The sequence below is a fragment of the Myotis myotis genome, unplaced genomic scaffold (genome assembly GCF_014108235.1).
Source record: "Myotis myotis isolate mMyoMyo1 unplaced genomic scaffold, mMyoMyo1.p scaffold_m19_p_10, whole genome shotgun sequence".
In the NCBI taxonomy this organism is placed as follows: Eukaryota; Metazoa; Chordata; class Mammalia; order Chiroptera; family Vespertilionidae; genus Myotis; species Myotis myotis.
The window spans coordinates 44599505-44621746 of NW_023416314.1; the positions used below are offsets into that span (position 1 = coordinate 44599505).

The 22242-nt window shown below is 39.4% G+C and overlaps 2 protein-coding genes across 2 annotated transcripts; both read right to left on the minus strand.

The window, feature by feature from the left end:
- Positions 1 to 9551: 9551 nt before the first annotated feature.
- On the minus strand, positions 9552 to 10535 carry LOC118663357 (olfactory receptor 226-like). The gene has a single exon (XM_036322852.1). It carries the CDS (start codon positions 10533 to 10535, stop codon positions 9552 to 9554), a length of 984 nt encoding a protein of 327 aa, XP_036178745.1.
- Positions 10536 to 20585: 10050 nt separating this feature from the next.
- Positions 20586 to 21569, minus strand: LOC118663359 (olfactory receptor 226). Its single transcript, XM_036322867.1, has one exon. It carries the CDS (start codon positions 21567 to 21569, stop codon positions 20586 to 20588), a length of 984 nt encoding a protein of 327 aa, XP_036178760.1.
- Positions 21570 to 22242: the final 673 nt, after the last annotated feature.

Here is a 22242-nt window from a genome sequence, read left to right on the forward strand (position 1 = left end):
ATATTACATCCCAATGGAGAGATACGAGTAAATACAATCCTTCTCAAGACTTTGAATAAATACAGTAAAGATATAGATGTAGGAATTGGTGAGTTCTTTGGAGAAAATAGAGTAAGTTAAGGAAAATGAGGGCATGGAGTAGTGGCTGGTTCATATTTTAAATAGCTGATAGGGACAAACCTCATTGAGAGGAGTCATTAAGAAGGCATTAGCCAACTGGCTATTGAGGGGAAGAGCTTTCCAGACAAAGGGAAAAGGTAGTTCAAAGACCCTAAGTTGAGGCACAGCATGAGGAACAGCAAGTTCAGTCTGGTTGGAGCAGGGTAAGTGGAAGGGAGAAATGAACCCAGAGAAGGAAGCGGTGGGAGAGAGGATGGTGAGCAGATCACCATGTCCTTTTAAGCAGCTGTATTCATGTTGGCTTTTTAAGAATTCCCCTAGCAGATTCTTTTCAGTCATTTTCTTCCAAAGATGGTCAATCAATTTATCACTTTTCCTGAAAATATTCTTTTACCATGTATCTGCTTTAGAACACGGTACAATCGATCAACCACTTTCTTTCCTTACCTTTGACAGCTTACTTTCTACTGCTGCTACCTTTCTGGTAATACCCAGGTCTTTCTCATCTTTAAAATGTTTTAGTTTGCCACTCCCTGACCCCTCCCTCACACCAGCCCCTGTACCTTTAACCCTAGCAAGAAAACACCACAACAAACAGACATTGGAACTATCTAGTAAAGGAGACTGAGAAGGGAACAGAGAATTAGAATATAATGTAATAAGCATTGCAATGGAATATTGAGTACCGGAAGCCGAGAGTAAAGAATAATTCTTTCTGTCAGAGTAGCCCAGAATCCTTTCACCAAGGAGGTGCCATTTGAACTGAAATGAAGCATTTCAAGTTTTAGAAGGGGAGAAATAATCAAGAAGAGAAAATAGCAAATGCACAGGCATAGAGTAAAGCGATAAAAGCTAATGATGGAATAAATGATTTGCATTTTGATTAGAAAGAATGGATGGTGTGAATGGATTGAGACAAGGCTGAAGGATGTTATATAATTAGCCCTCTTCCCACTTTTTCCTAATTCTCCCCATTCCAACACAATGAGTCCTGCAATATCTGACAGTGTCTCTTATCACACTGACCACACATGGAAAACAAGGTTATCTAATTTACCTGAGCTTCCTTTTAGATTTTTAAGATTCATACTTTCTTCTTGAAACTTTGAGTAAGTTGTTAGTACTTTGTAACTGAGGGCCACTTAGGACTACTGTCCTGCACTTTCTCCCTTTTGAGCACTCACCCAGTTTTCCTGCATAGCTTTCATCAGCTTTGCTCCTCATCTCTGCCTTTGTCTATAATCTGTTCAATAATAAAATATTCATCATTTACTGGGTACCTAACATATGTCAGAATTTGTACTGGGTTCTTTCCATACTTTATCTCACTTAATTCTCACAATAACCAAATAAAATAGATATTATTGGTCCCATATTACAGATAATAAGGTAAATAATTTGGCTATACTTATACAAGTAAAAATTGGCAGAGATGGTATTATAACCTAAGACTGTCAGTCTCTACTATGCTATAATCCTCCGTGTTTAAGGATTGCTTTCCTCCTCTCTCTCTGCTCACTGCCACTGTGAATTCATAGTCTGCTCTTTCCGTTTCTTTAGTGTTGCCTTCTCTCCTGATCCCTGGCTCTCATCCTCATACTGAAGTCAATTTTTCTTTTAATTCCAGTCTTTTATGTCCAAATTCCTCACTTCTGAATTTAGCCTTTACACCCCATCTGAGCCTTTGTGATTAGTCTAAAGTTCCAAAACCTGATTTGTTTAGTTTTCCACAAGCAACTTGCTTCCCAAGTCTATAGTCAAGACTTCCTGCTATTTGTGATGCTTCTTACCCTAACCCCTATCTGTGTCTAAAGTCTGAATTTACATGACCTCCCCCACTGTACATTGACCTCTGATCCAGCCACTGACCTGGTGTGTGCCACCCAGTTGCTGCCCATGTCACTACCCTGAAGGTCTTTATCATGATGAGCCTGTTGGCTCAGCCAGAGGAGGGGCTCACCTGCTGAACTGATGTGTATTCCCTGGAAGATGCTACAGGAAGGAGATAGGTTTTATCATGAAGGAAGAGGAAGTTTCAAGAGAACAAAGAGAGTAGTGCAAATAATGGGAGCGATTTTGTGTAATTAGGGTGGAAAACACAAAGGAAAATAAAAAGTTCAAGTCTCAGTAAAGATAGAGTAAGCATGCACTGCAAGAGGCTGGGACCTGTGTAGAGACTGGCAAAAGGCCTGCTGTCCATTTAAGACTATAAGTAGAGATACTAAATAGTATTCCTGTCTCTCGACTGAGTGGTCTTGCTAAAATAGAAAGATGAGCCTGTGACTATCCAGTTTAAATCCTTCAGTGGTTACTGTTCATCTAAATTCCTTACTTACGTTCCATAGCTGGTGCCTCGTGATCTGAACCCCACATTCCTCATGCTAATATTTTTCTTCTGTCAGATAGCCCAAGCTCAAGTCACACTGAAGAATTTGAAGTTCTTCATTACAACATCCTTCTTCAAGATTCTATCTATGCAGTAACACATACTCTGTCTTCTACCTGAAATTCTTTATAATGCTTGCCACCTGGCAAATGCCTACTCAGACTTATCCTCTCTATCAAACAATCTCTAACCAGCCCCCCCTATCACACTCTTCAGCCCATCACCCCTGGCTATCTGGTCTTATAAAATTGTGGACCTTGGAGCATTGTATTATGCTAACATGTATCATTTGCTTACCTGTCACCACTCCTAGATTTGTGAATTCCTTGAAAAATACCAATTTTATGCTATTTTCAGCTTGTCTGTCTTATATCGAATGTCTAGCACAGTTCCTGATGCATGGTTGGCACTCAATAAACAAATTATTTGTGATGTTTAAATAATATCAAATATCTCACCTGTTTATTTCTCTTTAGTCACCTGAGTGAACTAGGTCATCTTGGTTGAGTCTGGCTTGGAGATCTTGTTATAGTTACCCAGTGGTCAGATCTATGGAGAATGTTCTGAAGAATATGGCCTTTGTTGCCCCATGAGTCTTTGTAGCTCCACCTGAAAGGAATTGCAGATAGGTAACAGAAAGCAATAGGGAAAAGGGGGAAAGGAGAGACATTAAAATAGCCTGATCTAAGTCATGGAAAATTGCTTCTCTGTGAAACTCAAGAGTTCCATGATTTTGTGATTCTCATCATCTGGGAAAGAGTCTGGGATCCAGATGGTTTATAGGAAAATGAAAAATTATTTTGCTATTGATTAAAGGAAACATCACCTCAATTTATATATGTGGTTACACTATTAAATCCAATATTCAAAGATTACTTTTTGGCTTGAGGGATGCCTCTGTTGGATGATAAAAGCCCAAGATGGGAGGGATTTTTCTTTTTTAATTTTTTTTCTGTGTTTATTTAATATTATCTCTTCCTACTCCCTTCTCTCTTGCTCTCATTTTGTTTTTCTGCCACTGATTGTATGTTGACTCCTCACACAGTCCTCACCCAGGCAGAACAGAGAGCCCACTGCTTAGTAGAGACAACTACTGTTCTTTAAATGACACATCCTTGGGGATCTTGTTCTAGCATTTTGAATAGCAACAGTGACAAAGAAGTTAGAGACATTTCCCTAGGGATCTCCAAGGATCAACAAAAGTGATACTATATCATTATCAGATGGAGAAACAGAACAGCAAAGGTTTTATGGCAAATCACCCTGGTGATTGATTCTAATTCTAGTCTCAAGTCTTGATTTTCCTTCTTCTTTGTGGTCATTTGGGAAGTAACTATAACTCATATCCTATTACTTTAAAGCATTAATGTTATTCAGAGGGGGTGCTGGTGAGAGTATTAAAATACACAAAAGATGAGTTAGCAGTGTTAATAGTATATACTAACTTCTAGGGAAGTGGTTCTCAACCTTCCTAACGCCGCGACCCTTTAATACAGTTCCTCATGTTGTGGTGACCCCCAATTTCATTGTTACAAATTGAACACAATTAAAGCATAGTGATTAATCACAAAAACAATATGTAATTATATATGTGTTTTCTGATGGTCTTAGGCGACCCCTGTGAAAGGGTCGTTCGACCCCCAAAGGGGTCGCGACCCACAGGTTGAGAACCGCTGTTCTGGGGAGAAGCACAACTTCCGCTCCACTCCCTCCACTGGACTAAAATCATGAGTAAGAACACAGATAATTTTTTATTTGTGAATTTATTTTTATTAAAATACATAGTTATAAATAGTACATCGATTTATTCATTTATTAAAAATAAAATTAGATGAAATAATTATAAAATTATTCCTAAGCATCGAAGGTAAACAGCTGCACATAGACCTAGGAAATTGAACTTTGGCCAATGAAGTTTAATGTAGCCAATTTTGGCTCTTTTATCTTTTAAGGGAACTTGTCTCTTCCTTTTGGGTCATTCTGCATGGCTCTTCTCTTTTGCATGTCATGTGAGTAGTTGTTGAGAATAACCCAAGAAAGAGGTTTTGAAGGAGGAGTGTTCATTCATAGCAATCCAAGAAGAAAATAAGCGCAAGGATCAAAAGCAAAGGAAGGCAGGAGACAAGGCAAAGGAGAGGTAGCTGATAGCTAAGCCTCAGATTGAAACCTTCTCTTACTTCTAATTTAATCTTTCCATGTCTCCTGTCATAGTTTTATCATCAGAGTGATGAGGCTGTGAGGGCCATAATTAGACTGTAGGTTGGGGAAAAGTATAAGGAGACTGTTCAGACTTTTCAAAGTCCAAGAGTTGGGCCAGTGGAACAAGAAATAACCTTGTTTCTCAAATATGGTCCAGGCCTACTCACCGATTAAGAGATTGAGGACACAGATCTAATATGTGACAGAACGTGTCTTTGCCTGCAACATCTCCTCTGCATAGATCTCTTCTGAAAACAGCAAGTGTGCTGGCAGCAGCTGAAAGTTATTGTCCAATATTTGAAGATTTTCTTTGTACCCTGTTAAATACCTTTCTTTTATAGATAAGATCAACAAACATAAGTATACTGACAGTAGAGTGTTTTAAAGCATTTATGTGAACTTATGTTCTGGACTAGAATCATGAGTAAGAACACAGATAATTTTTTATTTGTGAATTTATTTTTATTAAAATACATAGTTATAAATAGTACATCAATTTATTCATTTATTAAAAATAAAATTAGATGAAATAATTATAAAATTCAACAGAAAAATAGTTATTACTATATTTACCTGGTTATTTCCATCATTCATTTCATGTAGGGATTTATGTGATATTTTTCCATGTATACTTATAAAGAGCTCTGTTTCTCAATATTAATAAGGTTTACTGATTTTATAATTATATTATCAATAGCTGAAACACTGGAATTCTAGGTTAATTCCAGATACTTTAAGGACTAGTTAAACTATCCATTCAATCGCTCATGCCTGAAACCTTTGAATTATTATTAACTTTAAATTTTTTATCCCCAAACACCCCAAATGTTCAAATGACTAAGGTAGTTTCTACAGTATTTTGAAAATGTGAGGACTGCCTTCCATAGAGCCATAAAGAAATCTGTGAGTACATAAGAGCAATTCCTTGCAGAAAACAGAGAATAACAATCAATTGTGTGCCTGCTATGTGTGAAAGACTTCACATGTTATCTAATTTAATGCTTCCAACAACTTTATAAAATGTTATTAATATTCCCAGTTTTTTAACAAGAAAATGGAGATTCAGGATGAATAATAATTTTCCCAGAGTGGTTGTATCAATCTGTTCTGTTTCAAATAATGGAATTCACCTTAGTTCAAGCAGAAAGAGAATTGGTTTTTATAAAATCATAGAGAGGGCTGGAGTAGGGGGGCTTTATTCAGGCTGAACACCAGGAACAATTCCCCAAACCCCCTTGTTTCAATCATAATAGAAAAAGCAGCTGTGGCTACTGCTTCCTCTCAGAGCTGATGAACCAGAATCTGCTGGATCCCCAACTTTGGCCATAATCCATATCAACTAAATGAACATCCCATACTCGGCTTTCCTCTGCATGAGACTGATGTGTGAATCAAAGTCTCATAAAAGTGCATGAGACAGGAACCTAAGCATAAATAAAAGCCTGAGAACTATAGTGTTAAGCTCTCCAGCCTCAGCGTGTTAGAAAGTATTGAAATGAATGTGAAGAACTAATCATATTTGTCTCAGTCTAAAAAAATGGAAGAGATAGAACAAAATAAAATGGGAACTGTGCCAAAAAATATAGGAAGGTATGGGTACTGTGGCTATCAATTGAAAGTATGGCATCCACTCAGGGATTTATTCATCAAATATCTATTGACCATTGAATGCCAAGTAAGTAGAAATAATTTTTAGTAACTGAAAGTCGTAAAGAGATATCTATGATATGAGAAACTTACAATCTAGTATGATAAATACTATGTGTATTTGAATAATTATCAATATAAGGCGGAGTCTGGAAGAGTATTATAACCAAAACATTGTCACACTACACAGGAGTTAAGCACAGCAAGAGATCACTTCTTCCAGATAGGCATGGGGGTAGATCTGCACACGCTGGAGGTTGGAAAAATGAAAAGCATCATGGAAAGCTTGAAACTCCAGCTGAGTTTTAAAGATCTTATGATCAATCCTGTTTATCTTGTATTTTGTTGAATAATTTAGAATTATATGTGTTAAACGTTGTGCCAGATGCATGCACATATATTCATTTTCATGTAACCCTCATACCAACTTTTGAAGGTAGATATTTCACAAATTTGGAAACTGAAGTTCAAAAACCTGAAGCTCAGATAACCTCTGAAAAACATAAATTAACAGTTAATAATGTCAGGGTCTTATGCAAAATATTTGTCTCCCAAGAACATCTACTTTCTCATCATTTTCCCACTTGTCAGTGAAGCTGTTTTAAAAGTCTGATTATATTATTTATTAGATGATAGTCACCTGGGTGAGTGGATTAGAACTACCTGGAAAATTATTCTACAGATCATAAAATATAGTCTTACTCTGATAAGAGAATAAGTGCAACCTAATAGGGAAAAAGTAAAGAGATAGTTCACTGCAGTAAACTTACACTGGTTCTGACAGGAACTGAGGCTTCCTAGTCGCATATAGAGTCTTACATTAAATGGCAGAAAAGTTGAGCACAATATCTTCAACACCTGAGTTTAAATTTGCTCAATGTGTTAGCTCAGACATCTCATAATCGATTCAATTTGCCAGTAGCGTGTGGATGGAAGAAAAGTGGAAGTGATTTATGGAGAAATATTAAAAAATTAAATGTGGAATAAGTGATTTTGTATTTTAATTCAAGTTCTGTTCTATATCATACTTACGTAGAAAATAAGGTTTACTTAGGGATGTTCCTTATTTCAAAATCTAAACCCATGTCTGTTTTTAAAGTGCTATACTCATTATAAGCAGTCCCACCGAGGTTTACTTCAATTTGACTAATATTTATTAAATGCCATATATGATCAGAATCCTAGTAAGAAACAGCAGACAATTTCTGCTGAAATTTTTATTTTTTATTTTTAAAATATATTTTGATTGATTTCAGACAGGAAGGGAAAGGGAGAGCGAGACAAAAACATCAATGTTGAGAGAGAATCACTGATCACCTGTCTCCTGCATGCGCCCCACACTGAGGATAGAACCCACAACCCGGGTATGTGCCCTGACTGGGAATGGAACCATGATCTCCTGGTTGATAGGTCAACACTCAACCACTGAGATACTGGATGGGCTGAAATTTGTATGTAGAATTAAATGCCACAGCTGTCCACCGAAGTTGGGTGAGGTGAAGGCAACTGACAAGGGTGTAAGGCCACAGAAGGACTGGCAGTGCTGGTACCAGAGACAGCTGCAGCCCGCCCCCCTGTTGCAGGAGCTGTAATCATTGCCAGAATCACAGTATCAGAAGCAAGGAATAATTCCTTGTCACCTCTCTCCTGGCATTCTTCAGTTTCCTGCCTCCCATGGACCCAACCAAACTGGACGCCAGAGGCCCACAGAGCTAGAGTGATACAGTCCCTAGGTTCAATTGCTCTCCCTGGGAGATTAGGTTCACAAAGGGGTACAGGAGTGCAGAGAATAGATAACTGGGGAGTGGGAAGTAAAGGATAACCTGTCACGGGAGCCTACAGTGTCAAGAACTCTGGCCAATATTGTAGATTCAAGAATAGGTTAATTTCTGCCCTAGGAGAATGCACAGGCTAGGGAGTCAAGAACAAACTGACATCTGTCACTCAGAATAAAAAGCTACTGTAGTTAAGGGTATCAAAGAGAACATGTCAGTGCATTATCTTTATCATAATGAGAACACAGAAATATGCGAAACTTCTACAAATAAAGACTTGCTTAAATAATTTACAGCTAATGCATTGTATATCTACCTCTAAAAATCTTTCTGAATCAAAATAGTTTCAATATTTATAGTGTTTGTGGTAATATTTTTTCAAGTTTCTTTTTGCCAGCAAGACTGAGCCAATTTGTACCTCCCTGTGATCCAGTGAAGCAGGAAGGGTTTGGTTCCTGCACCTGCCAATCCTATCTGTCGGTGTGACTCACGTGCCTTTCCTCCGTGGCTCCAAATTACATTCATTGATTATGTTTCTTCACAACAACCAGGTGCTAGAACAGTATCCTGGGTCATGGTAATAAAATGATGAATCAGAAAAAGTGATCCTTGACTCCATGGAGTTTACAATCTCTTTAGGGAGACAAATGATTAAATAAACAACTGCACTCAACCACTAGTTCAATGTGTACTCCAACCTCTGTCAGTCAAGAAAGGAAGCTAAACCCCTATTGACCAGGAGGCAATTTGTTGCCAGCACAACAATTCTCAGTTTCCTGACTCCTTGACTTGTAATTCACACTGGGATGTTCACTTCCTGGGCTCCATTACCTCATAGGCTGCAGCTAGAAGAGATCTCATCCATACTCCTGATGCTTTTCCCTCCTGAAGCCTGTGCTTCCCTGAGTGGCTTCCTCCTTCTGCTTCCCTTTCCTACACCTTCTGTCTCAGAACCAAAACCAAGAGCAAACCCAGGAAAAGGCATGTAGAGAGATGCCAGTTCTACATTTTCTTGTTTGTTTAAATATAGGGTGTCCCCCAAAAGAGAATGCACACACACACTGAATGATTATAAAGGCAGAGTTTATTAAAATATATTTTTATTTTCAAAACTGAGCTACCTGCTGTTAAAGTGTGTATACATTTTTGGGGGGGTGGGGGGGAACAACCTGTATTAATGTTCAGTCATGTCTTTCCACCCCACCAGGATGAATAATTCAGAATCCTGCTTTATGTAAATTACTGAAAAATCCAGCTGCTAGCTGCTAATTTGTAATTCATCCTTCTTCCTTCCCTTGGACTGGTTCCTTGGTGATACCTTTGAAACTCTACTCCCTAACTTAGGCCCCAGAATCCCTTCTGGACTTCATAGAAGACATAGATCCCAAGTTTAAGAACATTTTCTAAGACTTAACATCTCCTTTCTATCCATCTCTGTTAGCCTTCCCAAACTCAGTATCCTTGCCCTGGTACAAGTGCAGAGTATGGCGTAGGGCTCTCTTGACCTCCTGGTTGCGCAAGCAGTAAATTATCGGGTTGAGCAATGGTACAATGACAGCATAGAGTACAGAGACCAGCTTGTTGGTGTCAAAGGCTGAGAGGGCCTTTGGCCGGGCATAGATGAAGATACTGGCTGCATAAAAGATGACCACAACAGTCAGGTGAGAGGCACAGGTGGAAAAGGCTTTATGGCGCCCAGCAGCCGAGGGGATGCGCATCACCGCACCAGTGATGGCCATGTAGGAGGCCCCAGTGACAGAGAGCGGTCCCAGCAGGATAAAAATGGCCAGGACAAAGTCTGTAAGCTCTGCTATGGACTTGTCCGTGCATGAAAGATTGAGCAATGGGGAGACATCACAGAAAAAGTGGTTGATGATGTTGGGACCACAGTAAGAGAGGCGACAAATGAAAAAAACTTTGACCATGGAGATGCCAAAACCGCCTGCCCAGGAGATGGCTGCCAGCTGAACACACAGCTGGCCACTGACAATGACCGAGTAGTGGAGAGGATGGCAGATGGCCACGTAGCGATCATAGGCCATAACAGCTAGAAGGACACACTCAGAACAGGCCAGACCCAGGAAAAAGTAGAGCTGTGTCATGCAGCCTTCAAAGGAGATTAGCTGCCCATGGCCCTGCTCAGACCCAACAAAGCCAGCTAGCATCTTGGGAATAGTGACAGTAACATACCAGATCTCCAGGAAGGACATATTAGCCAGAAAGAAGTACATGGGTTTATGGAGGGTGGGGTGGTTCCTAATTGCCATAATGATAAGTGTATTCTCAGTCAGCACCAACACATAGGCCAGCAGAGAAAGGGCAAACAATAGCGCCCGAAGTGGCGCAGGAGCTGGGAAGCCCAGCAACACAAACTCACTGACTCTCCCACTCTGGTTCCTCTGTTCCATGGGGTTGGTCTTGCCCACTGTTCTTCAGGATGGAGAATAGAGTGTCTTCAGGAGGCATCAGCAAGAACCAGACTTTCTCCTGGTGGGTTTATATTGGTAAAATGCAATGCATGTGGTGTGTATAATTTACCCTGAGCTGAGGCTGCTGCTCTCTTCTGTAATCTGGACAAAAGCAGACAAGAATAAATTGCTTTGTATTGGGGATAGAGGAGTAGTCTGTTTTGGCACGTGGAGAAGCATGTATTGATAAGCACCAGGTAAAGATGACACTAGCTGGTCCCTGAAGAACACAAAGAAAAACAAGAATAGTAAGAGTATCAGATGCCCTAGTATGAAAGTTTGTCTGTGAGCTGGATTGCAACTCTGTTTTGATGAAATACGTTACATAGTGGAGGAATAACAATAACATGTAACACAATTGGGTATTTGCTATGTAGTATAGTCATTGTTCTGAAATTTTTGCAGATAGCAATTCACTTAATCTTCAGAAGAACCTTGAGTTGTACCCCACTTAATGTCTAAGGAAACTGAGATATACTTAAGTGACTTATTCCAGGTCACACAGATAGTAAGAGGTGGAACCAGGAAGTCAGGACCTCAGAGCTTCCAATATATTCAGGCAAATGAGAGAGGAATTATAAGATGCCTCCTGGATTTATACCCAAGAGAGGGAACCTTGAGGCTCAGCTAGGGAAGCTGGTCATTTCCTGCAAGGGAACAAAGTTCCAAAATGTCAGCACCTGTAGAGTGAAAGTCATACATAACATAATATTTAAGAGGAGGATCGGGGGTCCACCTAGAAGTCATATTAGGAAGTGGATTCTGGATGGCAATAAAACTGAGATTCTCAATGGTTCTGAAAGCTGTGCTCTCTTGGAATGAGAATAGACTTTCCTTTAGTTTTGTTAAAAGCTAAATGAGACACTAAAATTTTCAGGGGTCTATTTGAGCAAACATGAATTAAACTCAGGCAGTGCTAAACTCAAAGTGGTTAGGTTCCCTCCCCTGACAGAAGTTAGGGGCAAGGCTTCTATAGAGCAGATGTGGAGGCAAAGCAAGGACATTATGTGACTGGTCAAAGCTTAAATGGTTGCCTTATTTGGGAAGACCTAGTTGGCTGTTTATGATTGGTTGTTTTAAAATATGGTTTTCTTGGTTATGATTGCATTTACAATTGAATCCTGCCTGAGTGTTGGGTTGTTTACCTTTGTTGGCTACCAAGGCATTAAAGCCACCTAATCTAATATCTTGTTTAATTATTTTGACAGTATCAAGACCAATATAAAAGCTCACATTTAGTAGAGTACTCTCTCTGTTTACCTTGGTATCAAAAATAAAATTTGCTCTTTTCAAACTTCAAGCCTTTTCTGGATCTAATGTTGACATTTCCATGTGGGAGTTGACATGGAAAAAGGATTAGTGTCCCCCCTATTGCCTCGGTTTGCTTGTTGCATTGGAAGGGAGTGTGGAAATCAGAAAGGGGAATTGGGAGCAGGGAGAATCAGCTGAGCACCTGGGTGCTATTTCCCCTCAAGAAATTCTCTATTTTTTAGTTATTGGCCTGTTTCCATGAGGTTAGCAGGGGTCAAATGTGCTCACACTTCGACCTGCAAATGTTTTTTTCCCAGCTTTATTGAGATATAATTGGCATATGATATTATATAAATTTAAATTATACAATGTAACAATTTCATAAAAGTATATCATGTGAAATGGTACCACAAAGGTTTAGATACTTCACATAATTACCATTTCATTATTGTTATGATGAAAACACTAAAGCTCTACTCTCATTGCAAACTTCAAGTATACAAATAGTTATATTTGTAATATACTGCTGTACATTATATCCCCAGAAATTATTCATCCTATAACTAAAAGTTATATATATATTGCAGTGTTATTCACCCATAAAAGGAAGGAAATCCTGCCATTTGTAATGACATGGGTGGACTCCAAGGACATTCCCCTAAATAAAATAAATCAGACAGAGAAAGACAAATATTGTATATCTCACTTATATATGGAATATAAAAACATCAAACCACCTAATGAGTTATAACTGAGGTTTTCTTCTCTTTATGCTCTGTGATTAATACTCAGTATTAGAGCTCTTGGCATGTCTCTCAACGCTACAGTACTTCAATGCATCAATAAAATACCCATATCCCTGGCTAATATTTACAATCACACCCATCCTTTCCGTATACACTCACACTTTATTTATTTCAAAGTTTATGGTGGGTCTACTATGTTCCAGACCGCAGGCTAAGAGTTGTGATACATAAAAGGTAAATAAGACATATACTCAGTCTTCAGGGGGCTCATAATCTAGTGGTAAGGACACATCTTCATTTTCTCATCCCTGAAAGATTAAGTTACCATACTTACCCCTACATTATATACTGGCTTCATAAATAACAATCTCAAAAGTACAATTGCCATTCATACTTTAACCTTGATTCTTTCTCTGCAATACCTGCCTAATATGCCATTCACTGTGCATTTGACCCTCTTGGCCCCAGGTTGTTCTTCTTATCCTTTAATTTTTTCTACTTCCACATTTGATGCTCTGCGCACTTGAACAAAAGATTAGCATCTCACTCCTGGACTCCTAATTGGTATCACTGCCTACATACTCTCTCCCCTAAAGATAAAATCTGACCATTTAAATCCTCTACTTAAAACCCTTTCATAGAACCCTATTGCCTACATGATAATGTTCAAGTTATGTAACAGGGTGTATAAGTACTTCATGACCTGCCACTGCTATCACCACAAGCTTATCTCTTGCCACAGCCTACTTTGTATTGTATACCCCGTAGCTCTTGGCATACAGCATGTGTATTATCTCTGTAGCTTTGTTCATGCTGCAATCTTCATGAGCATGAGTAACCTCTAGTTGGCCTTACCATCTTGGCTCATGTGGCATCTCCTTATAGAGACATTAGCTGTCCTTCTTTCTTTCCTTTCCTCTTCACTTTTGGTGAGTTCTATCTATAAATATGTATTTCTACAGATATAGGTTAGTTACTGGTATTTCTCCTTTTGACAATAGTTCCTATTATAGGGTCTCCTTCAATAACTTATTATTAAAGGTATTATAACAGTTGTATGGGCACATGTATAGATGGAAAACAGATAAAGGTATATTGCGGGCAGAATAGATTAGTAGATTTATAGGAATGGAATATAAAGAAGGCAGAATGTAAAAAGGAATTGTGTGGAAATGATCAGGAGTATATAATTTAAATGGTTTAAAAAGAAAATTGAGCCGAACCTGGTTTGGCTCAGTGGATAGAGCGTCGGCCTGCGGACTGAAGGGTCCCGGGTTCGATTCCGGTCAAGGGCATGTGCCTGGGTTGCGGGCACATCCCCAGTGGGAGATGTGCAGGAGGCGGCTGGTCGATGTTTCTCTCTCATCGATGTTTCTAACTCTCTATCTCTCTCCCTTCCTCTCTGTAAAAAATCAATAAAATATTTAAAAAAAAAAAAAGAAAATTGACAAAGTTGGAATAATATATGAGGAACATAGACATCAAATATAGAAGAGTGAGTAGTTTCATAGGGACCAGTCAGATTCTATGAAGAGAGAGTGGATCTTCTGTGGATAAGATGGGTGATATTTGGTAGGCTAAATATCAGCAAATCCAGTGAGGGAAGATTAGGTCAAGATAACTACAATATAGAAAGAACAGACTAAGAATGGGAGATCATAGAAGGTATAGGGAGGACAGGCAGAGTATGAATAAATAACGAAATCACCTATAAGTAGAAAACATGAAGAAAGTGATATTGGTCTACATATCAATAGACCAGGTCAGATGTGAAAAATGTTTATAAGGTTTGGGTTTTATTGGGTGTAGAGAGGAATAGAAAGATGAATGTATTGGACAGAAAATAAACATGAGAAATTTGGCCACTTGAAGAGGAATGTAGCAGGTAACAGAATCTACTCACTTTATTCAGATATTTGACTCAGGGTCCTCCTGAGATGACGAGGTTGATTAGAAAAGGCTTAGGGAGTGTATGAAAGAAAGTTGAAGTATTGGGACAAAGAAAGGTGCTGCAGAGATTTCACCCCCTCTTCCTCCCATATTCAGAGAACACTGCCAACCCAGGAAAGATTCTTTTATCTTGCACCTCCCTCTGACAGTCCCCATTGTCCCCTCCTTCTTTCTGATGCTTTGGGATGGCTCTGAGGCAGGAGCCCGAGAGACCAAAAGAGATAGAACAGAAAAGAAAAAAAGACTGGGCAGAGTCTTTGGGAAAGGGCATGTTTGGGAAATTTAGGAAATAAAAGTTTATTAGGAAGCTTACATGAAGGAGAGGATATCACAATATCCTTACAACCTCCCCTTGCCTTCTCCTTCCTTGTTAGTCTGCATTTCTTTCTATCATGTCATATTTCTGCTCTTTCCATCATGTCAAAGGGAAGCCTTTGGCTTTGGGCCAGGCCAATATGGTTTATATCCTAGCTCAGTCATGTAATCTTGGGCAATTTACTTAACCTCTTTGACCCTTAGATTCACAATCTATCAAATGGGATTGATATACCTCACAGAGTTGCTGAGAGGAGTAAATGTTCTGAGACAGATGGAGTGCTAGAACCTGATAGGGGTTCAACAATCCTAGACTGTTTTTTCCTTTATCATCTGAATCCATGTGGGTACCATCCCTTAATTCCATGATGTCATTGAAGAGTCACTGAATTGAGAGTTAGGGTTTGGCGTTTTAGTTCCATGTTTGTAATTTATATTTTGTTTAATTTAGGGTTTTTGTTATATATCAGTTTATGTTCCATAAAATATAGTACAGGTGTTTTGAGGATTAAACAAAATAAAGTTTGTGAAAGGTTTGGCACTATACTCAGTCCATCATAAGCAGTGCAAGTAGAGGTTAATAATGTGGGCTGCACAGTCACACTGCTTGTGTTCAGCCATGTAACCTTGGGAAAACTCTAACCTCTGTGTGCCTCCCTTTTCTTACCTGTAAAATGGGAATAATTCTAATACCTATCTCACAGAGTTTAAAGAATAGATGGATATGTGGATGAAAGTTTTTTATAACAGCATCTGCAACAGAGTATTTCTCAATAAATATTAGCTGGTGTTCAAGAAATATTTGTTGAATCTGAGTCTGTTGAGACTGAAGAGGAATTATTTGTGGGAATATTTGGAGATATAAGAGAAAGATCTTTGATATTCTTAGTTTAAGAGGTATTCTCATAAGTAATTGGGAGGAAACAGTTCTTATTTTAAGTAATCAGAACTAAATAAGTATGATTGGGCAGTTATCATTGTCTGGGTCATTGTGCTGTTTATAAGCCTCACTGATCTGATGATAGGAACTTCAGTGCTTCAGGAATGGAAAATATACATAATATACTTAAGGAATCATGTGGAAGTAACCAAGCCAGAGAAAATGATGTAACAATAAGGAGGAATAGAGTTTAAAAGAATATCTATAAAGGACCTTAAAGAATATCTTCTGGTATAAAGGAACGACTGGTCACTATGATGTGCACTGACCACCAGGGGAAAGACCCTCAATGTAGGAGCTGCCCCCAGCCCACAGGCCTCTGGCCAACCAAGGCTCGTGCCAGTGGCCCCTGGCCCCCCACCCCCATTCACCCCATTGGTCACCCTATAAATCGGCCCTGATTGTCGGCCAGGCCTAGGGACTTTATCCATGCATGAATTTTGTGCACCAGGACTTCAGTTTTGAATTGAATCATATGCCATAGACATTGTAGTAAACCCTATTTTGAATAAAGAAATATATGTATATACATAAATATTATTGACATATTATACTGTTAGTTGAAAAACTACCAACTTGTTGAATTAGCATTGCTTTGGCTGGTGAGGTAGTATTGCTTAAATAAGGAATGTCTGCAAAAGTTGGGATTTACTGAGGCTGATGACAGTTTGCTTTTGGTGATTGTTATCAGTCAAAAGACCACATCAACAGGCTAATTAAAATGAGCCATAATCATTTCAATATATACACTGAGTGGCCAGATTATTATGACCGGCCAGATTATTATGACCACCCCATCAGTACTTCATTGACACTTCCAAAAATACTGAATATTGAAAACTTCCTAAGCAAATACTCTCAATGTTTTATTATTATTATTATTTGCATAACTAATCACTTCATTGTACTGATGGGGTGGTCATAATAATCTGGCCGGTCGTAATAATCTGGCCACTCAGTGTATATTGTTTAATCCATTTGATAAACTCAACACCCTTGAGGATAGAGGGGATACATCCTTAAAAAAAACAGGTACAAATTCCTTTATCTAAAACAAGTGGGACACTTGGAATTTTCAGGTTTAAAAGGTGACATGCTGCATGCACCAAGTGTTTCAACACCTCCAGAGAGTTCAGAAGCAGCATTCTATAATCTAACATGTGAATGTCTCTACAGCAATGCTATGCAAATGATTTCATTTGCAATTGGCTTTTTTCCACTTAGCATAATCCTCTGGAGATTTACATAGTTTTTGTGGGTGTCATTCATTTTTTAACTGCTGAATAGTATTACATGCTATGAATGTACCTCAGTTTGTTTAAACATGCACCAGCTTAAGGACATCTGAATTGTTTCCAGTTTAGGATATATGTATATCCTAAACTGAACCACTAAACAACTGAATGACTGTTTGACCGGTTGCTATGACACGCACATTCATGTATAGGTTTTCATGTGAACATAAGTTTTCATTTCTCTAGGATAAATGCACAGGAGTGAAATTACCAAGTCTTGTGTTAATAGAATGCTCAATTTTAAATATATAAATATATATATTATTGATTTCAGAGAGAGGAAGGGAGAGAGAGAGATAGAAACATCAATGATAAGCTGCTGCCCGCATGCCCCACACTGGGGATCGAGCCCAGAACCCAGGCATGTGCCCTCATCGGGAATTGAACCATGACCTCTTGATTCATAGGTGAACACTCAACCACTGAGTCATGCTGGCTGGGGTACATGCTCAGTTTTTCAAAGAAACTGCCAAACTCTTTTCCAGAGTGGATATACTGTTTTAGATTAGTACCACAAATGTATGTGATATAGTTTCTCCCCATCCTTGCCATCATTTGGTGTTTTCACTGTTTGTTGGTTTTTTTGTAGTGTTTTTGATAGAGTAGAAGTATCTTATTGTGGCTTAATTTGCATTAATAGATGTCCCTATTTTTACCACCTTTGCCCACCTCTACCCAGCCCCCACTCCCTTCCTTCTGGCCATCACCACACTCTTATCTGTGTCTATGGGTTATGCATATATGTTCTTTGGCTAATCCCTTCACCTACTTTCATCCAGTACTCCTCTCCTCTCTCCCCTCTGACAACTGTCATTGTGTCTTCTGGTAACATATTCTTTCCCTTTCCATTCATCTGAGAATAGCTAAATTTCTTTCTCATTCCTGAAAGATATTTTCACTAGATATTTGATTCAGTGTTGAATGTTTTTATTATTTATTTGTAGAGAAGATAAAGGGACAATTAGCTTCAGAGTTATAAGTGTCACAAAGCAAGTACAGGATAGTATGGAAGCAAATTGTAGGTAGACCTAGGATGAGCAAAGAAAATGTACCAGCAGAAGTAGTATTTAGGCTAACACATGAAGGAATCAGACAGGTGTAAAATGGTGGGCAGTAGTGAAGGTCAGGGTTGCAGAAATAAGAAAAGCCAAGTCCTAAAAGATGATTAGCACAAGGTGACATTAAGAAGGGGTCACATGAGGAAGTAGATTCATGTTTACCAATCCACATCTAACCAATCTGTGACTTTTTTCTTATTATACAGGTTTATGGCTACATAAAAAGTTCTACAGAGGCATGTTTCTCTCTCTTTCCCCCTCCTCCCTCCTACCCATCTCTCCCTCCCCCCTCCCTTTTACTTGCTCTAGAAATCAATGGTAAAAATATCCTTGGGTGAGGATTAAAAATAATAAGGAAATAAAAATGTTCAATTGATGGACTCAACAGCAGAATGGAGGGAACAGAGGAAAGAATAGAGAGGAGAGTTCAGTAAGGAGAGGAGCAAGATAATGGGGCTGAAAAAGTACTCAAAAAAGTAATGGTAGAAAATCCCCAAATTTGGCAAAAAACAACAACAACAAAAAAAACCCAGATCTACAGATTCAAGAAACTGAGTGGATCCTAAACAGGATAAGTCCAATGAAACCCACAAGACCAATTTCTGAAAATTGAGGATAAATTAGAAACCTTGGAGCACAAGGTAGGGGCACACTAGTTTTCAAGCACTGAAGAAAAACAGTCAACACTGAATCAAATATCTAGTGAAAATATCTTTCAGGAATGAGAAAGAACATATATACATAACCCATAGACACAGATAAGGGTGTGGTGATGGCCAGAAGGAAGGGGGTGGGGGATGGGTGGAGGTGGGCAAAGTTGGTAAAAATAGGGAGATCTATTAATGCAAATTAAGCCACAATAAGATACTTCTACTCTATCAAAAACACTACAAAAAAAAAACACAACACAACAAAATGGTGGAGACCATGTAGACATAGGAGAAGATGGTGATGGTGAAAAGGAAGACAAGAATGACAATAGCCCAAAGCAAAGTCCACTAGCCCAGTTGTGGACATGTCTTTGCAGGCCAGTTTGGAACTGATGAGATGTTACAGTAAAAGTGGTTCATGACATTGGAGCCACGGAAGGTGACATGAAATGAAACAGACCTTGATCTCAGTGTTCATGAAACCAGTCATATAAGAGGAAGCCACCAGCTGCACACATTAACCTGTGGTCGTGATGACCGAGTATCAAAGAGGACATGTCTGTACATTTCCTTTATGATAATGAGAACACAGAAATATGCTAAATTTCTACAAATAAAAAACTACTTGAATAATTTGCAGCTAATGCATTGTATATCTACCTATGAAAATCTTTCTGAATCAGAATATTTTCAATACTTTTAATGTTTGTGGTAATATGTTTTCAAGTTTCTTTTGCCAGCAAGGCTGAGCCAATTTGTACCTCCCCATGATTCAGTGAAGCTGGAAGGGTTTAGTTCCTGCACATGCCAATTCTATCTGTCGGTGTGACTCACATGCCTTTCCCCGTGGCTCCAAATTACATTCATTGATTATGTTTCTTCACAACAACCAGGTGCTAGAACAGTGTCCTGGATCATGGTAATAAAATGATGAATAAGAAAAAGTGATCCTTGACTCCATGGAGCTTAAAATCTCTTTAGGGAGACAGATGATTAAATAAACAACTGCACTCAACCACTAGTTCAATGTGTACTCTGAACTCAGTCAGGAAAGGAAGCTAAACCCCTGTTGCCCAGGAGGTGATATGTTGCCAACACAACAATTCTCAGTTTCCTGACTCCTTGACTTGTAATTCACACTAGGATGTTCATTTCCTGGGCTCCATTACCTCATAGGAAGCAGTTGGTAGCCTGCAGCTAGAACAGATCTCATCCATTCTCCTGAAGTTTTTCCCTCCTGAAGCCTGTGCTTCCCTGAGTGGCTTCCTCCTTCTGCTTCCCTTTCCTACACCTTCTATCTCAGAGCCAAAACCAAGAGCAAACCCAGGAAAGGGCATGTAGACAGATGCCAGTTCTACATTTGTTTGTTTGTTTGTTCGTTTAGATATAGGGTCTCCCGCAAAAGAGTATGCAAACATGTTGAATAATTATAAAGGCAGAGTTTATTAAAATACATTTTATTTTCAAAACTGAGCTATCAGCTGTTAAAGTGTGTATATATTTTGGGGGGACACCCTGTATTAATGTTCAGTCATGTCTTCTGCTAAGTCAAACCTTCCCATCCCACCAGGATGAATAATTCATAAAGTTTCTTTATGTAAATTACATAAAACTCCAGTTGCTGGCTGCTAGTTTGCACTCCATCCTTCTTCCTTCTCTTGGACTGGTTCCTTGGTGGTACCTTTGAAACTCTAGTCCCTAAAATAGGCCCCAGAAGCTCCTCTGGACTTCATAGAAGACATAGATCCCAAGTTTAAGAATGTTTTCTAAGACAACACCTCCTTTCTACCCATTTCTGTTAGCCTTCCCAAACTCAGTATCCTTACCCTGGTACAAGTGCAGAGTATGGCGTAGGGCTCTCTTGACCTCCTGGTTGCGCAAGCAGTAAATTATCGGGTTGAGCAATGGTACAATGACAGCATAGAGTACAGAGACCAGCTTGTTGGTGTCAAAGGCTGAGAGGGCCTTGGGCCGGGCATAGATGAAGATACTGGCTGCATAGAAGATGACCACAACAGTCAGGTGAGAGGCACAGGTGGAAAAGGCTTTATGGCGCCCAGCAGCCGAGGGGATGCGCATGACCGCACCAGTGATGGCCATGTAGGAGGCCCCAGTGACAGAGAGCGGTCCCAGCAGGATAAAAATGGCCAGGACAAAATCTGTAAGCTCTGCTGTGGACATGTCTGTGCATGAAAGATTGAGCAATGGGGAGACATCACAGAAAAAGTGGTTGATGATGTTGGGACCACAGTAAGAAAGGCGAGAAATAAGAAAAACTTTGATCATGGAGATGCCAAAACCTCCAGCCCAGGAGACGGCTGCCAACTGCACACACAGCTGGCCACTGACAATGACCGAGTAGTGGAGAGGATGGCAGATGGCCACGTAGCGATCATAGGCCATAACAGCTAGAAGGACACACTCAGAGCAGCCCAGACCCAGGAAAAAGTAAAGCTGTGTCATGCAGCCTTCAAAGGAGATTAGCTGCCCATGGCCCTGCTCAGACCCAACAAAGCCAGCTAGCATCTTGGGAATAGTGACAGTAACATACCAGATCTCCAGGAAGGACATATTAGCCAGAAAGAAGTACATGGGTTTGTGGAGGGTGGGGTGGTTCCTAATTGCCATAATGATGAGTGTATTCTCAGTCAGCACCAACACATAGGCCAGCAGAGAAAGGGCAAACAATAGCGCCCGAAGTGGCGCAGGAGCTGGGAAGCCCAGCAACACAAACTCACTGACTCTCCCACTCTGGTTCCTCTGTTCCATGGGGTTGGTCTTGCCCACTGTTCTTCAGGATGGAGAATAGAGTGTCTTCAGGAGGCATCAGCAAGAACCAGACTTTCTCCTGGTGGGTTTATATTGGTAAAATGCAATGCATGTGGTGTGTATAATTTATCCCTGAGCTGAGGCTGCTGCTCTCTTCTATATTCTGGACAAAAGCAGACAAGAATAAATTGCTTTGTATTGGGGATAGGATAGGAGTATGTTTTGGTACATGGAGAAGCATGTATTGATAAGCACCAGGTAAAGATGACACTAGCTGGTCCCTGAAGAACACAAAGAAAAACAAGAATATTAAGAGCATCTGAGATGCCCTAATATGAAAATTTGTCTGTGAGCTGGATTGCAACTCTGTTTTGATGAAATACGTTACATAGTGGAGGAATAACAATAACATGTAACACAATTGGGTATTTGCTATGTATTATTAGTATAGTCATTGTTCTGAAATTTCTGCAGATAACAATTGACTTAATCTTCAGAAGAACCTTGAGTTGTACCCCACTTAATATCTAAGGAAAATGAGACATAGTTAAGTGACTTATTCCAGGTCACACAGATAGTAAGAGGTGGAACCAGGAAGTCAGGACCTCAGAGTTTCCAAAATATTCAGGCAAATGGGAGAGGAATTATAAGATACCTCCTGGATTTGTACCCA

What these genes read in the sequence shown, in the direction of transcription:
- LOC118663357 (XM_036322852.1), bottom strand. Translation starts at nt 10,535, where the DNA reads ATGGAACAGAGGAACCAGAGTGGGAGAGTCAGTGAGTTTGTGTTGCTG.
- LOC118663359 (XM_036322867.1), bottom strand. Translation starts at nt 21,569, where the DNA reads ATGGAACAGAGGAACCAGAGTGGGAGAGTCAGTGAGTTTGTGTTGCTG.